The 18,300-nt window shown below is 43.3% G+C and overlaps 1 protein-coding gene across 4 annotated transcripts in view; it reads right to left on the bottom strand.

Moving 5' to 3' along the window:
- Positions 1-2,429: 2,429 nt before the first annotated feature.
- The window catches only part of ntrk1 (neurotrophic tyrosine kinase, receptor, type 1), a 44,964-nt gene continuing 29,093 nt past the window's right edge, over positions 2,430-18,300 (bottom strand). For all 4 annotated transcript variants that reach the window (XM_030393402.1, XM_030393405.1, XM_030393403.1 and 1 more), the window contains 6 exons: positions 16,787-16,942; positions 16,399-16,529; positions 14,920-15,092; positions 10,502-10,742; positions 9,525-9,683; positions 2,430-5,067 (listed from right to left, as the gene is read on the bottom strand). In XM_030393402.1, the coding sequence (XP_030249262.1) occupies positions 4,882-5,067; positions 9,525-9,683; positions 10,502-10,742; positions 14,920-15,092; positions 16,399-16,529; positions 16,787-16,942 (1,046 nt within the window). In that variant the 3' untranslated portion in view covers positions 2,430-4,881. The remainder of the gene's footprint in view (positions 5,068-9,524; positions 9,684-10,501; positions 10,743-14,919; positions 15,093-16,398; positions 16,530-16,786; positions 16,943-18,300) is intronic.

Below are 18,300 nucleotides of genomic sequence, written 5' to 3'. Positions count from 1 at the left end.
AGCCACAGGTGATGTCTTCAGATGTCTTGTTTATCATTTACACAGAGAAACCTTGAATATTATTACAACAATTATTTGATATTATTATCAAAACGATTGGATATATTTTGGTAATCATACTTGCATGTAACTGCTATCATATGCAACTTATCACGTCTGTATTCACGACCACATGCGAAAATAAAACATAGAAAATCTTCTTTGAAGTCACGATGTCAGACTGCGCTGCACGATTGTGGCCGAGCAAATTCACCAAAACGATGTCATCATGATATCAATGGAAACCTGATTTTTATTTATTTTATTTTTTTACTGTATTTACTGTGTTTTGTCTCTTTTTTGGCAAATAAATCACCCTCATAATACGAGTGTGTGCAGGATGAAAGACAGAGTCTGAACCCACAACTGCAAAAACAAGTGCACAAAAAGAACAATTACGATCAAATACTCGATAACTGGTGAAGATTAATTTGTGATAAAAGATGCACAAGACTGAACATCTCTGCTGGATTATTCAGATGATGTAAGTGTTATTAAGACAACATCAATATTAGTTATTTAATATCGCTGTTATTATGAACCTCACAATATTGGGATGACCCTAAAATTGCCCCCAAAATACATAATTTCTCAGCTCCTTCACTCTCACAGTGTCAGCAGTGTGTGTCGGTGACCAGCAGAGGGCGGTGCAGCACAACAGGAGTGTGTCCTGCTTATCTCTCTTTGAGTCTCTCGATCAGGTTTCATTCTCTAAACAAACCAGGCTGCAGCTGCAGAGTTGTAACAGCGTGCCAATCCCTAAAGATTCATCTGTCACAAACCCAAGGTGACATCAGGTGACACATCGCACTGCAACATCACACTGTTTTTTTTTAACAGTAATTTCACCTGATGTCCAGTTTTCAAACCTGATTTTTCTTTTCTTTACAACCACCAGTGTGAGATTCTCTGACACTGAGGCTCAATATTCAGAGTTAGAACATAAAATTAAAGGCAGAAAACTTTAATTTAATGTGTTGATCTCATTTTTGGAAGCCTTTTTCACACTTTCAGCAGAGATTAAAGATTAAAAAATAGCCTGTATGTGTTTTATTAATTTGCATTTTATGAAATGAAGTAAAACATTCGTCAAATTGAGCAGCCGCTGATCACCTCTGACTCCTCACTTAACATTTTAGGATAAAGAAGCCTTTGTAGATGAAATAACCTACAAAAAAGAGGATTTTTTTTTTTCAGAATGAGCTTTTTGATGAGTGAATTATTAGAAAATTTAGATTTAAAAAGCTCCACACAGACATGCTAAACTAGTGCGCAGAGTTCAGATTCAATAACGGCGACCTCCAAATGAAGTTCTTTTCTAATTTCTCAGCCCTCTTTTCTCCGCCAAGTTGTACAAAACTTGGTTTGACTCAGTTTCAACATTTTGTGCCGGGTGCATTTAAAGCCTTTACAGGACGGATGGTGAAGCACGCACACACGCACACACACACACACACACACACACATACACACACAGTGGTTTATTATTAGCAGCGGACACACAGACCCCCCCCCCAAAAAAAGAATTGCCACTTCCATTAACATAGACGAAATAATTACCATAAGAAATCAATATCCCGCACACTTCCATGCATTATACGATGAGGTGGAAGATTAAAAAGGGGGAAAGTTCCCCCCCTGCTGCAGACCCTCTAATAGGACTTCCATTTTAAAAAATGGCCTCATTTCCAGCTCTTATTATAGTCAAATTCCGTATCTAACCAGGCTGGAGGCTGGAGTGCTTATTAAAAAAAAGGTTCATTCTGTAAAACCACAAATGGAGGCCCTTCAGGATGGCGGGGACAAACACTACAGCCTGTACTAATCCTATCTGGGCCAGAATCTGCTTGTAGACACTAGAAGAAACAATAAGCCAGACACGAGTCCTCCAAGTGTTTTCATCTCCCCTCGGTACACCAGAGGAGGTAGAGAGAGAGAAAGAGAGACAGAGAAAGGGATGATAGCATTACTCACAATCCATTACCACTCCCCGGAGACGCTCTGCATACAGAGTGATGGAGGGAGGGGTGGAGGTGGAGGTGGTGGTGGCACAGAAGAAGAAGGAGAGGGAGGGTAGAGAGAGAGAGAGAGGGGTCTGGTTTTGGAGGGGTGTTTGTTTGCTGGAGGGCCCGGCGGTAAGGCAATATGAAACTTGATTATTCCTTTTCAATAACCGTCTCCTGAGCATCCCGTGGAGACGTCGCAGGTTGCTGATTAGTTCGTCAAAATAATAGAAGGCTCTTGAATAGCCTTGTTAAGATGTCTAACTTTAAGTACAGACGGCAGCCCAAATCATTGTTCGCTCTGAAGCGCACGATAATGACGGATTGACTGATGCAGAGGGATGTTCCCACTCAGGCTGCTGCTGCTGCTGCGGCACACATTTCATCTTTTTTTTAAATCAACTTTGTTTATTTTTTTAAGGGCAGACAATATACAAAGTGCTGGAGTAACAATACATGGATATATATATATATATATGTGTGTATTTTAGACATTAATGTACATTTCATATTTACACTTACAGGCATCACACTGGTTTGTCTTTCACCCACTGAAGGTCCCATGTGGTTGAGTTTAAAGTGAGAGTTCACCCCCCCAAAAAATCAAAAACACTTTTCTTAGGTTAACCCGCATGTTAGCACGTTAGCACGTTAGCATCGCCCAAGTTCCCTCAGCAAAGAGTCTACGTGGTTTTTCAAAAAAAAAGGTCTGATACTACTATGATTTTAGAAGCGCAAACAATATCACCGGAAACAAACAGTATGAATAAACTGATCAATCTTTAAGATGGAAAGTCGGCCTGTAATGACGGACTAGCGAGTAGAGGAGTCCGTTGATGGCACGACATTTAACGTCCCGACAAGCTCTGTAGCCTCATTAAGCCCCTTGTTAAGAAACTTTTGAAAGATACGTGAAAGCTTTAAGAATCACGAGGGTTATTTAATTACAGTTTTGAGATTACGGGATGTGACGGGATTACGTAATCAGGATACAACAAAAGGGAACTGTATTATGGTAAAATGACAGAAAAAAAGATGTAATGAGATTACTGATAAATTTACTTCACCCACTGATTTATTGTCTCTTGTCTCTTTATTTGTTACGTTTGGTATTGAAGTAATCCAAAAAGTAAGTAACATTATTTCAATATCGTGATGGTTTAATTCCGTTACTGACTACATTTTTTAACTGTATTGGAACTCTTCTTACTGACGCGTTTCAGTATTGTCTGTAGCTCGTGTCGACCACGGACCAAAATCCCACCAAACCAAAATGCGAACTTGTCCGGGTTATTGGACTCACTTCCACAGAACTCTATTCATCCATCTAGATTGTTTAAATATGAAAATTAATGTCTCTTTTCTAAAAATCAAAAATTACCCATTGTGAGCGGGTTAATACAGAACTATTCTCTATCAGCGCACAGAAAGAAGCGAGCGTCCAGGTGAACTCATGGACGAGAGGCTCACGCTCGTGACGGCGCGGGATGTGAACATTAATGCCGTCCTGTAACGCTAGCTAGCCTAGCCCGCTAGCCTCTTGTGCACGAGCATACAGTTTCTCGTCTGTGCTTCCTTGTGCTTGTTGGTATGTAAAGAAAATAGTTCCTACATGAAGCTGCTCACAACAACACACGTGGATTTTCTTAAAAAGAGACGCTGATGTTGAGTTTTTCATCAGATCTCTGCAGCTGATATCTCCAAACCTCAGCGCCTCACACATAAACAATCTGGGTGGATGAACAGCACAACGGTTAAGAAGAGAGATTTGTGTTTTTGATTTGGGGGTGAACTGTCCCTTTAAACCCTTTGTTTTTGTCCGTGGTGGTGGTGGTGGTGGCCTCAGCTCCAGTCTCTGTTTCAGGGCCATCTGTCCGCCTCCTCCTGGAGTTTCACTCACTTTAATCCATCTGTTGCCTCTAAAAAGCGTCTCAGCGCGGCGCCTCCCCACCATCTTGCCCCCTTACTGAATTTCACCGCAGCGCTTTGATCCTGCAGGTCGCCACAGTCGCGCATTGAACATCACTCATCTGTACAACGAGCTTCTCCTGAGTCTCGCGGGCGGGGCCACAGGTCACACTGTTGTTCTTTGGAAGAATCTTCTCTCTCTCTTTTTTGTTTTTTTTTTGTCCGTATTTAACAGCAAAACAGACGTCATTAAATGTAAACACACACTTCCACTGCTGATATATGACATTCTGCTTCTTGTTTTGGAAAAATACTCATATGATACACTGGATTTGACACATGAGAAACACACAAGCTTTCCAAGGTTCTGATTGATATCTTATGTACATTTACTGAAAGCCTTTTTAACAACCTCCCATATCAAAACTTATCCAAAATCGGCGACTGTACTATACAAATGACTGTCGGCTGGACCCAAATCTGAAAAAATTGGTTTTCCCGCTTTTGACTCATGATGTGAAGTGCCTCTCCTGTAATCATGTTTCATTTTCTAATTGCCTTTTCGACACAAGTGTCGGCTGCAGAGCCGTATGAAATGTTCCACAGCTCAGCTCACAAACCCCCGACAGGCCCTCGTCTGGTATATACAGTTACTTCAACACTTATCCATGCACGTCGCTGCGTCAGGCCGATCCCGCTTCAGATAAACACTTAACACTTCGGTAAACATTTGACAGGTTTCCAGAGAATGACGGGGCAGTTAACGGGGTCGGGGCTGGGGTAGGGGGGGGGGGGGGGGGGTCGAGCATTGAAGCTGGAAAAGCAGCAGCTGGGAGACTTTGACATACTTTTAAACCCCTGATTAGACGAATGGTATTAAAGGAACGAGGCCTCAAATCAACACCTCCATCCCTCCAGCCTCGGAGCTCCCTCAGCCCAGGATATCCAGGTACACCGGCGGGTTCTTGACGAGGGCCAGCAGGCGGCTGTGGATGTCCTTGATGACCATCCTCTGCTGGGGCTCTCTCTGCCAGCAGCCCTGCATCAGCAGGTACACCTCCTTGGGGCAGGTGCGAGGCCTCTCCAGCTCCCGACCCTGCGTGATGCATTCAATGGCCTGTTGAGAAAAAAAAAAAAAGGAAGAAAAAGCATTAGAATCATCTGTCATTGTGTGTCTGTGCTCAATTCATCTGGGAGAAAAAATAGTAGGTTAGTTAAAACTTAAGACCTCAGATATTGAGAGCGACTTATTTTCTAAAGGGTCAGTTCACCCAAAATCCCAAAAATCAGATTGTCTCACTTGCTGTACATCTGTTGGTATCGTGTGGAGTCTGACCCACGCTCGATTTTAGAGGCTGATGTGGATATCTCAGATTTTTAACGAGACAGTTAGGCCACGTTAGCAGAATCTGTGAGGCTGTACTATAAGGATCATAGATTTATAAGAAGCACAAGATATCAGAGGTGGGATGAAACAAAGTACAAATCATTTATCACTGTTCTTCACTAGATTTTCCAGGTATCTGTACTTTACCTGAGGGTTTCTTTTACTCTTTACTTCCACTCTGTACATTCTTTCTGCTCCTTACATCCTTAAAACCGGCTTGTTACTTCAGTTTTAATGCATTTGAGGAGGAATTATCGATTTTATATATTTCTGCGTCATTGCACGCCGCCTTTCCCGTCATCACAAGACTGATGTCAACCCATCAGTGCACATGACGCACGGCAGAAAGAGACGAAACGACGTAAGAAGACGGGAAAAAGACAGAGAGGGAGACTGGAATGGGGAGAAAAGGCGCGTTAGTGTCTCGTGTCTGACGTCCTGGGAATGAGACTCAAAAATAAAGATAGTTGATTGATCGATCTGGTGCATTTGAGAACCGTTTAATAGAATACAAGTTTAATAGAATTATATCAATATGACTTGAGGTTCGGTTCAGCTTTCCACAGAAGGAATGTCCTAGAAAGAAACTTCTTTCTTTGATACTTTGAGTGCTTTCTTACTTTACTTGACTTAAGAAGTGGATTTGTTTTCTTTCACACCTGCACTTCTACTTGACTAAACAACGTCTTGACTCAGGTGGTTGTGCCCTGTGTGGTCGGCCCACTTTAGCGGTTGGTGGTTTATTGTTTAATTGTCTTGATAAATGTACCAAAATCAAGATCGCAACAATCAGTAACCCTCGTGTGCGATACTTTTCCTCATAAACACAAATACATGTACGCACACGCTGTGTTCTTTCTCGACCAGATCAAAACGTCGGCTAACGCGCGGCCTCAACTCTCCCGACAGAAACGGGCCCCGGGGTCCGAGTGCCTCTGGTTGGAAATCACTGATGTATCTGAGGAGCGCTTGATGGAAAGAGACGCTGCTGAATTTTTTATGTAGTTTTTCACTGCTGTGAGTACCACAAAATGATTATTACCTCCACCGCCATTACACTGAGGTAAATATTTAAAAGACAGATTAAAATCCTGGCGGCATTCCTGAATAAACGGGAACATTTTTGGGCGGAACGGTGCCGTCCGTCGCGTCTACAGATTTACAGCTCCGTGGTCCATTAGCGGAGACCTCGGGGACAAAACGAGAGCAGCCAAAATGTGAAAAACCTCCAGCTCAGGCGCTAATGGCTGCGGCGACAGGTTGAGTTCACACGCTCTCTCTGCTCGGTGAATAAATCACTGTCGAGGATGAGAGAGAGGATCTCGCTGCACTCGCCACTCGAAGGGTTACCGACTCAATCTCACGCTCATTGTTAACCTCGGCCTCGCACAATGAACAGAGGAGGCCTGTCAGCGCCGAGCGACTTCACGCCCAAATTGGCCCGTCAGTCGGCCGCGGCGGCTCGACAATAAAAGACCCCGTGAAGGCAGCCCAAAATGGCCGCTGACGCCACGGCATGCCAAGTCAGTATTTTTGGATGATTTATCACCGCCACTGCGTGTTTAGGCAACATGATAATTCTGCTTGTCCCTCATTGGCCGAGACGGATTGGGCTAACAAGGTTAAAGCTCATTGGCCCTGGGCTAAAATGCGATTAGAATTGAGTGCCTGAGAAAAGTGATCTACCCTCTCTTGAAAGGGGAGAGGGTTTGGGCCCGTAATAGCACCGCTGTGGTCACAATGGAGTCCCACTTCTCGGTGCTGGAGCTGAGAGGGCTAGACTGGACTGCCCTTAATTACTATGAATTTATTGATTTGGTGTAAGAGTGCAGAGCCGACGAACAAACTTGGGCAACATATGCTGCGAAGTGTTTCGTCTGCCGTGAAAATGTTTCGTTCTGCACGCTTAAACTATGAGAAAGCAGAGAAACCTTTCAGACTGCTTTTTTTTTTTTTTTTTTTACCAAAGTGTCTACACTAGTAAAAGTTGAAATAATCTCGTCAACTTCACATATTTAAATGGATTTAAAAAGGGGCTACAACTAATATTTACATACCAAACATCTGATACACAATGACAATGTAAAAACAATGTGAGAGGAGTCACTGGAGGGGACGAACCGACCAGCTGAATCTGTAAATCCTCTCGACTTTACAGCAGTTTTAGCTCAACGTGTCATTTCGCTAGTTGATGCCACACAAAGAGAGCGAATATTGGACTTAAAGGAACAGTTCACCCCAAACATGAAACTCCAGTCATTATCTACTCATCGCCTGGTTGACTGGAAATCTGAAATTTCCTATGTTTTAATGCCCAAAACAAACATTTCTGGAGCTTCACAGCAGAACACAGTTGCATCATTCCCCTGAACAAACAGATGGGGACTTGTTTCAAAATGTTGAAAAACGAAAATGACAGAAAAGAAACTTAAAATGGATCTTTACTCAAGTCTCCAGAAGCCCAGAGATTCCAAACTGATTTTAAAGACGTAAATTTACTCACTTTATTGAACCAACATCTTCACCGTAGCTGCTGAGCTAAAAGCGTTAGCTTGCAACCCGTCTGAAGGTGTCTACATATTCTACTTTCAAATAAATTTGGTGTCTCAAGGCTTCCAAAGGCTTTTTGTGTTGATTTTTTACCATTCTAATCTAATCTTCTTCAGTCGTTTAGGAGAGTAGTGCTGTAACTGTTACGCTGTAAAGTTCCAGAAATGTTTTGTGAACTATAAAAACTTCACCCAACTCTCCTTCAGCTTCAGGGAATTTTCATTCTGGGCTGAACTTTTCCTTTAAGTTCTCCAGGTTCGATATAAATGATAATGTCGCTCCTGCTGGACGTGTGAGCAGGAAACTGTTTCTGTACAAGCTCACATGTCAGCTGAAGAGGTTGTATCTACATTTGTATAATAATAAGAATAATAAGAAGTATAGCCAAACAAACAATTTGCCAGAAAGAAACAATGACGCCAGATGATTCTCGTGTGAGTCCATTTTAAAGGGACAGTTCACCTGAATCCCACAAAGCAACAACAACAAAAACACTGTTTATCCAGCAGCCGCTCAGATTCTTTCATTCGTTGAGGTTTGGAGATCAAATTCAATTACCACATGCCAAAATAAGTTCTGATGTCTGAAAGGAAACCTGAGCACTCTGAGTGAAATACTAAACTCTGTCCACAACAGAAGAGAGAGAGAAAAAAAAAGCACTCTGTCAGGAGAAAACTTTCCCTGGTCGGAGCCACAATCGCTCCCATCGGCCGCACAAATAAGAAAATGTCGCTTGCTGTTTGTCAGACGGCTTTTAAAGTGTCACCCGAGGCCACCGGCTGCAGTTTTCTTTAATGTGTGTGCCGACACATGACAGGTGAAGTAACAGATATCGCCATGAAACCTCCCTGGTTTGTGACTTACATTGAGACAGTTATTGTTATCATCATTATCATTATTATACAAGTTTTATGTATCCAAACAAGGGTATCTAAATAAATATAATGTCCAAAACAGAACATGTTGTGGCAGCAAAATCTCAAAAATGACCAGTGCATGAAAACCCAGTGTTTCATTAAAGGTTCCCAGTGGAGCTTTTATTGAAACAAAGAAATAAAAACAAAAGCAAGTGTTGGAACTATTCCTTTAGCTGCTCCTCATCCAAACTAGAGAAAAATAAATGTAAGCCTTTTTAAATGGTTAACGGAGCGACACGACACAGGTCGGCCTTCACACATTCACACACACTGGTGGTTGTGGCGACCATTGAAGGCGCCACCTGCTCATCGGGAGCGATAACTATTCACACGGCGATGGAAAAGACACCGGAAACGATTCGGGAGTTCTATATATTACCCAAGGATACTTCAACACAGAGACAGCAGAGGCCGAGAATCGAACCACCGACCCTGCTGGACAAAGCGACGGAGCCGTGAACGTCGTTTTGGTTTAATTTGCTCAGTTTCAAGCAAATAACAGCAGTGAGAGCTGTTCTCTGTCACCCAGAGTCACACATGTTCAGTGCTTTACACGCACAGATTTAAATCCCGTTCATCTTCATTTTATGTCTTTTTTTGTGACACTTTAAACATAGCGATGGAGACAAAGACTAAAAAAAATCCACTAAAATCTTTCCTGTCCCGTCTTTGTTCTCACTGACGGTCAGAGTTGGCATTACGCTCTCCGTCCTGACCCACCTCACTGTTGGACAGCTGGTACCAGGGCTGCTTGCCGTAGGTGAAGATCTCCCAGAGGACCACGCCGAAGCTCCAGATGTCGCTCTCCGTGGTGAACTTCCTGTACATGATGCTCTCCGGGGGCATCCAGCGGATCGGGAGCATCGTCCGTCCACCGACCTGAGGAGGGCGACGAGGGAAGACACTTTCTGAGCCTTTTTTTTTTGCAAGGTAACGTCAAATCTTCTTATTGCATAACAGTGGCCGTTTAGCAGAAGCACAATCTTTTCATCGTGTGTTCATTTCGCCTGTTTCATCCTTGCGCTGCCTCTGAACAACTGCTACTTTGAAATCAATGCGAGGCAGACAAACTGGATAATAAGAGCTCCGACAGCCAAAACAGCTTCAATTAGGTATTTTAATTCAATGTGAAAAAGAAAATGGACTCGGAGCCACAAAAATCACCTTGAGCTCTCTGCCGTGTCTGTAATGCAATGTCTGGCATAATTTGAGAGTTTTCAGAGGAGGGTGTCTGCGGTCGTGACTCTAATGACTGGAGTTTATGAGACAGTGAAGTGACGAGAGAGCAAATCATCTGCAGATCAAAACTCGATGAACTGAAACATACGAGCAAACGCAGCTCCGTTTATCAGAATCTAAAACAAACATTAAAGCGCTGCAGATAAAAATGTCCGACACTAAAATCTCAGAACAAGGGGAGGCCGCGCTGTTCATCATCTAATTCTATTTCTAAAAAAAAAAAGATATTTACGATTTGGCAAAAGTGACGGCGATCTTTACAAAAAGCCTCAGAATTAAGAAATCAATTATTATCAACATTCAAGGAATCTGACCTCACAGGACTGAACTTTTGTTTCAGGTTTAAGCTAAGAAAATGTTAAATTAATGTCCTGTCTGTGGCTTAAACATTAAACATAAATAGGGGGTTTTATTAAACGCACAGTATGAGACTTTTGCCACCTTTTCTAGCCACTCACCCGATAGTAGTCTGTGCTGTAGATGTCTCGGGACATGCCGAAGTCTCCGATCTTCACCACCAGGCCCTCGCCCACCAGGCAGTTGCGGGTTGCCAGGTCGCGGTGGACGAAGTGCAGCGACGCCAGGTAGACCATGCCCGAGGCGATCTGGGCGGCGATGTGCAGCATCTGAGGCAGCGTCAGCTGACCCAGCGGGGGCATCTTCGTCTCCTCCAGGATACGAGCGTCCGGGCCGTGAGCTCTGCGGGCGACACAGGAGGAACCCGTGATTGTACATCTGATTAATGGAACTTCTGCTTTATGAGACAGATCATGAGGGAATATGTGGGAGATGGGAGAGGCGAAAGACTTTTAACTTCCTAATGTAATTTGGCAGTTCAGTTCAAAGGTTCCCAACCTCGAGGTCGGGCCCCTCATAAAGGGTCGCAACATGAATGTGAGGGGTCAGGAGATGATTAACGGGAGAGAAAAAGACTAATGGTTAAAAAAAAAAGTTCTGCTGCACAAATGTGTTTCTCTCTTATCTTTACGTGTTGTGTAATAACAGAGAATCTGACCTTGTGAATTCTAAAAAAAGTTATTTCTATTCAAGCGTCTGAGAAGTTTTATGGAAAGGTCTCTTTGTTGAAAAGAGTTGAAACTCTGATCGAGACTGAAACACGACAAGACACTCAAACGAGACAGATTTCAGTCGTTAGGGGTCACAAGCCAAAAAGTTTTGAAAAACACTTGTTTAATCTCTCACAATACACTTTTACAGTATATGTATTGGCCTATACCGTGTTTTCAATGTAAAATCTAATCTTATCAAACAAATAAATGGAGCATAGAGCATATTTTTCCTTGGTAATTAAACGGAAAGTAACATTTAAGACATTTTTTCAGTGACAGAACAAAAACAACACCGCTGATATCTTTGTCCCTTTTTTTTTTTTTTTTTTTGTTGAATTACGTGTAAAATCTGCTGCACGCCGTCAGAAGAGAAGCTTGATATTTGTACTTTCAGGGCTTCATTTGTTTGTCACAGGTGCAGCTGTTGTACCTTTAAAGCAACAATATGCAGAAACGTAGATGTTGTGTAAGTTTCTGACTGCAACAACACTGTCGTAAGAACAAAATCCCATAAATGTGCATTATGTGAGAATCGGCCATCTGTCAAATTCATACTCAAAAAAATAGGGGGCAGTATTTCACCAGAGCTAACTGCTGACTGAAGCTGCATTTAGCTAGTTAGCTCGGTTAGCCATCCAGCCAGCGGTACGGATTGGGAGCTCGGCGGACAGCGGGGGTGCTGCTGTTTGTGGATTGGGCCGGGCCTGGTTAGCAAGGTTCTGCTGGCAGCTGAGCTAGCTGGACTCCAGTTGGACAAAACATTACACTTTTTTTAAACAAACTGAGTTAGACTTTTTAAACAATGACTCAGCTTATACATAAAACACACTGTATGTTATTTCTGAGGTTTCATTTTCTTGATTTAATCCTCTCTGGAGGTCAGCTGGGTCGCTCTGGGTCTTTCGTGCTAGTTTTGCTCATCACTGCAGACAGAAGAGGGAATATTTTCGGAATTCGTGGAAGGACATTTTAGTTTTTATCTATAGAATTGAATTCGTTGTTGTGTCCTTTAGTGGACTGGATGAGCACACTTATTTCCATTTGTAAAGAGCAGAACGTGCCGGCCTCTGCTATTCTTCTCTGCTTCCACTGGCTGCTCGGCTAATCGAACGCTTGGATTGGGGCTCGCGGCACGTCGGTAACTATGGCATCAACCTTGGGTGACCTGAAGGACAATGACCTCAGCGTGCAATCTGCAGATTGAACACGTTTTCTGACATGTAGGAGCTCTTGAGATGGTCGCCGTGACCACGCCATAATAAAGCCATTTAACAGCGATGCTTAATAGAAAACATGAGGCTTGTAATACGCCTACAATTGATTTGCAATAATGCAATTCGGTAGATGCAGAGCACATTGACTCTCAGTTGTGGATCATAAACACCCACTCGCACGTCCCGGGTCCGGCCTAAATGAGCAAATCACAGATGATGTGTCTCCATCCATCCTAATATCTCTCCTCTCCACTTGGTCCCCTCCTTACAAAGGAAGTTGTCTATACAATCACTATTAGTTTAAAAGGCAGGTGGCAGGGTGGGAAAGCAGCTGCATTGTGGGGGCCCTCAGACGTTTCACCCATTCTGTCTGCTGGAAATGCGATTTTCCATCCGTTTGGGTGAAACATATATCTCAGTCTGTGTGCACGCATGTGTGTGTTTTTTGTGCCTGTGTTTTTTCATTCCCAATCTGTCTCCTGTGGAGTGGAGGACACCTGGCACGCAGCGTCCGCGGCGTCTGCTCTAATCGTCCTGTCAGATGGTTTCCCAGGTGCCAAGTGAGCTCTAATGGAGTCCAGGCTGTGTCACTCCTCCAGCTCCCTCCAGAGGTTTTTTCTAAACTAGATTGCAGTATTTGAGAAACATATTCTAAATCTTCTCCATCGCTACCTCGCAAAATTCAAGCGTTTTCACAGAGTAATTAGCTGCGTAACCCCCTTTAAGGAGATAACACGTCAGCTCAGCTCGGTTCAAGGAAACTGGTTTGTATTTCTGTTTTGCTGCCGTGAGAATTCTAATAAAATCACTCTATTCGCCGTTATTGTGCGAGGACAACTTGTAATACATACGCCTCAGGCCTTGACGCTTTGTGAGTTCGCCGAATATGAACCATTTTCATGTTTTTCCAGCTCTAATTAGATGAAACAAAACGTTCATCTACACAATTCCCTGCTGCATCTGTACCCTGCTGTGACATCAGGGTGATGTGAATAGTGAGTGGAGGAGAAATTATCAGAGCTGATATTAAGTTTGAGTCACTTTAGCAAAAAAAAACAAAAGCAAAAAGAAAAGGCAATTTTGGGCAATTTATCCTCAAATTTCCACTTTGTAAACAAAGACGTGAAATGTACAGGGAGATTCAAATTACTGGCTATCTCCAGGACCCTGGATAAATAAGCACCATGCAAATAGGACCTGAGAGACCTCACGGTGCAGAGATGGAGGAAAAGCAGCAACATCGGAAAATATCAAAAATAATTGTACAGGTTGTGCGAGCACAAACGCTTCCACAGCCGTTTCCTCGCGCCCGTCTCCCTCCTGCCTTTTGTGCTTTCAACACGCAGGAACCACACAGTCCAGCGAGGTCAGTGCGGCGGGGTCAGCCTTTAAGCACACGTCGGGTTTGACTGACGCTGTGGTGACACCGCGGCTCACAGCGGACTGAGGATTCTTGTTTTGAACAGTGGTCGAATATCAGCAGTTATCTAAGAGCTGCTGGTGAAGGAAGGAAGGGAGGAAGATGTGAAGCGGCTGAACGGAGACGGAGACATTTTAACAGCAACGGGCTGCTGCGAGCAATTCATTTTTTTTTTTTTGTTGATAAAAGGAACAGTTCGCTCAAAAATGAAAATCCAGTCATTATCTGGGTCCCCAAAACGTTTCTGGAGCTTCACAGCAAAACAGTGTTGCAGCATTGTTCTAAACAAATGAAGTAAATGGGGACCTGTTTAAAATATTCAACCCTTAAATGGCTCCATGCAGTTTATCCAGCATAATCCAAGTCTCTGCAAGCCCTGACATCCAAATTTGATTTGAAAAAGATGTAATTTACACCTTTTTTTAAACCCCAAATCTTCACTGAAAAGTGTGAGTGTTCGAAGTGGTTGCATAAATTAATTTAATTGTTTCCTCTTCTTTTCCCTCCTAAATTTGGAATCCCTCAAAACTTCCCCCGACTTTCCAGCGGCATGAGGGTGAGAAGATCAGATTTTTTCTTTGGTTGAACTGCTCCTTTAATCTTTAACTTCAGTTCAATTTGCACTGCACTGTCTTTATTCTACTTTACTTTTTACATTGTCTTGTTTATCTTTTCCCTTTTTGACAAAATGCCTTTATGTCTCACTTTGAACTGCCATGTATTCGAAAAGTGCTGCTCACATTAACTTGCCACATCAGAAATGTCTGCCATAATATCCTGACGCCCAGTTTAAGACATTTAAACAGCTTGTTTTGTCCGACTCTCAGACAATACAAGCTATTTTTCTCAGCCATAGAAGACAAAGAAAAATATGAAGTATTCACTTTTTGCATTTTCCGTTCCAGTGTAAATACTACAATTAATGATGACTCCATCTCACGGCTCGCTGGGAACAGAACAGAACCACTGGTCCTGTGCTTTTCCTACGATGAAGTCAAAATGTCTGCTGTGAAAAAGGTCTTTAACTGTTTGTGATGATGTGATATGGTCGAGGATGTTGATGCACCTTTCTACAGATTGTAAACCGTTCCTATTAGTGTGTTACTGAGATGTGGATGTGCATAAGGAGCTCGTGACCCCTCAGGCCGTCACGGAAAAGCTCTGCTACGTACCGGAGGAATCGGTTGAGGTCTCCGTGCCTCATGTACTCGAACACCATGGCGAGCGGCTCTCCGTCGGTACAGACGCCGTAGAACCGCACAATGTGCTGGTGTTGGAGCATCGTCAGCAGCTCCGCCTCCCTCTGGAAGTCCTGCCGCGTCGACTCGTTGGCGTCCTTCAGAGTCTGTGACCATAACATGAAGATAATGATTACTGGACATCTTAAATCAACAGTGATAACAGTTCACTGTGTGATATAAAACAAAAATAAAGAAGAAGTTCTGTGGATTCTTTTTTTAATTGGGGCTTGAATCGTCCAGCTACACTCCTGCTTTTAAGTGCTAATAATGATGTGTTGCAATAAAAGCACACGACTGATTAATGGCATGATAAATCCGAGCAGACGCCTGTTTTTATGCGCTGTGGTTTGCATTAAGTTGTTGTAACATGAGCTGCGTATTAAACCACCTGACCGTCCTCAACAAAAACGTCTCACTCTGAAACCGCAGGATGTTATTTCACTGTACGGAACATTTGAGTGCTTACTTTTTCTCTTGTTGGTCTCGTATCAAGTAGCTTTTTTTAACTACTTTAAAGAAGTTTTCTTAAGTATTTTCTTTTTGGGATTATATATAGTTGACAGAAGAGAGCTAAGTTGCCACTAAGGCAGACTACGATGTAGACATTAATACCAAGCCTTGCTGTTGGTTTGTTATTATGAATTACAAGGGAACGCTGCTAACTTGAGCTTTAGCTGAACAAAATCACAATTACCAAGCAACCAAATCTGTTTCTTACATATAACCTTGGTGTTTGAACAATAATACTAAATAACCTTTTCTTAGTTATTAATATTTCAAAGCCACAAATGGATGGATCACCTTGTCGCTATGCATCCTGCAAACAGCCGTGTCTAAACTATAATAATACAACATACGTTGTGTCTTTGGTTCACTTGCTCCCAAAAGCAAGCCAGCTGAATATCGTTAAGACAAAGGCGGTGGTGCTCTTGCTGCTTCTGTCCACAGGAGGCGCCAGAATCAACAAAAAAAAAGCTCCTCGTAGCAGCTTTAAATATAGATGTTATTTTAGAAATCTTTATTTAAAAAAGTAAGGTTCTGCTTTTCTCTTTTGTTTCATTGCACTGAAAATGAAATGACTTTTCAGAAAGCTGCAGTAAAAGTGTTGTTGCTTAAAAATATTATAATCATGACGTGATTTTCCTTTACCGCTGTTGAAAGAGTGAGAAACCAGGAGAGGAAGAGAAGGAAAAGAGTGCAGGGGAAAAAGCTTCACCTGTTGTGTGTATTCACTTCACGTCTGTGAGATATTCTACAGAAACAGACATTAAAACTGCAGTGAAACGCTGGCGTGATGTCGATGCATCCGGTGTGGCCGGCCTGTGAGGCTTCACACTGACAGCTGATGTCGCAGATGTTGACAGGGAGTGAAGCCACATTAATTGGAGTTGACGGTGCGATTCTCCTCACCTTGATAGCGACCAGCATCTTGTCGCTGTCGGGGCTGAGGTTGGCACATTCTGCCAGGTAGACTTTCCCAAACGCTCCCTCGCCCAGCTCCCACTTCAGCACGATGTCCTGCCGTTTAATGTGCTGGACGCCTGATCATGAAATACATTTTTTAAAAAAAAGGTTTATGAACGTTTGAAGCATTGTCTCGTTTGTACCAACAGTTAATTACAGCTTACTTTGTTGTGCTTATTGTAACTGGCAGCGTCAAAGACACTTGAAATAAAACAGGCATGAATAAAGATTTTAAGAAGAGAGACAATAGCACCAACAATCGAGTAAATCTGGGGGAGAAGGCATGAATGTGGAATCAGTGACAAGTGGAGACGAGCTCAGAAATAACACTCACACATGTCTTTCTCCTTGATGATGCCGCAGAAGTACTGCGGATTCTCTACGAAGCTCGATAAGCCCGAGTCCTCGTCTGAGGAGGGCGGGCTGGTCCCAAAGTTCATGAAACGAAGAGACACAGCCAGGTCGTCCTCCGTACCCAGAACTGATGATCCTAATGAAACAGGGGAGGAAGGATGCAGATGATAAGCAACACCTAATCAGCCCCCCAACTATTAGTGATTGTAGTGGCCATCAACGGGAGCAATTCAGAACCCATTTTTTATCCCTTTCGAGGAAAAGCGACGCTCTACCGCCGCAAACTTTGTTGCACATTTTGCTGGTGCCATGGTGACAAGCTCTAATAATCGCCATCATCAACGGCCGCGCAGCAATCAGGAGTGAAGACAGAAATGACCATGTAGAAAGCCTGAACGGTTAGCAGGCTACGGTGCGTATTATAAGCCAAACAAGTGGGGCCCAAATTGTAAAACCCCACTCAGCAAGGCAAACCACAGAACCCCCAGAGTCCAACACGGTAGAAAATGGAACAACAAAGAGGGAGCGCGGAGGCGATGGAGGGAAGGAAAGAGAGAGCAGGGTCCACTTAGGCAATCAGGCCCACTTAGGCACTTTGAGAGTGAGAAGGGGCAGATGTGTGTGTGTGTGTGTGTGTGTGTGTGTGTCGGGGGGTGGGGTCCGAGCAGAGCTATATCACGTCTAGCTGTTCCTCCATCCATCCATCCATCCATCCATCCGTCCATCCATCTTCTTTAATGGCCCTCACCACGTGGCGGTGGCCAAGGGAGGTTTCTGCCGCCATTCTCGCGCAGTAATTAAGGCACTTTAGCTCGGCCGACACAGCGGCTGCCCGCGTGCGAAGTTACAGCTCAGTGGAAATCCTATATTAGTCGGCCTCTGCCGCGCATTACCTTCCGAGAACGCTGACAGAATCCATCACAGGTTTGAAACAGTAATTTGGCAGAAGGTTTTTTTGACTGCGGCTCGTTCAGGTTCACGTATACGTCTTCGGACCGCGGCTCTGGGCTCAGACGGTGTCATCGATTCCTTTCTTCATGGAGAGATATGGAAGTGGGATTTTGACTTTCATTCTCTGCAACAAATGTCTTTTTACAGAAAAAAGAATTTCAACTCCGAAACCGGTTGTTTCCAGGAAATATTGCTGCTGCGGGTGAACCTTTGACGAGTCGGCAGTCTGAGTTGCTGAAGATTTTTTTTTTCCATTTACGTATAGCTGATTAGAAGAGTACTCTCACGTATGAACGCTATATATGAAGCTAGATCCAGTAACTGGTTAGCTTAGCTTAGCATTAAAAACATTTGGTTTTACACTGAATTACATGCTCGAATTATTATTTTGAGACCAGTGATTTCCTGAACTTCCACAACTTGACTTCAAAATGTAATAAATTAATTACTGAGCTTGAGAAATACTGGTAGCCGTTTCCAGACCTTATGCTAAGCTAATGGCGTCACCTGATGGCTCCTTGGCTTTATATTTAGAGTACACAC

This window comes from Sparus aurata, chromosome 17 (genome assembly GCF_900880675.1).
Source record: "Sparus aurata chromosome 17, fSpaAur1.1, whole genome shotgun sequence".
Lineage (NCBI taxonomy): Eukaryota > Metazoa > Chordata > Actinopteri > Spariformes > Sparidae > Sparus > Sparus aurata.
Note: the sequence above shows the minus strand (reverse complement) of the source record. Positions and strands in the feature narration are given on the sequence as shown.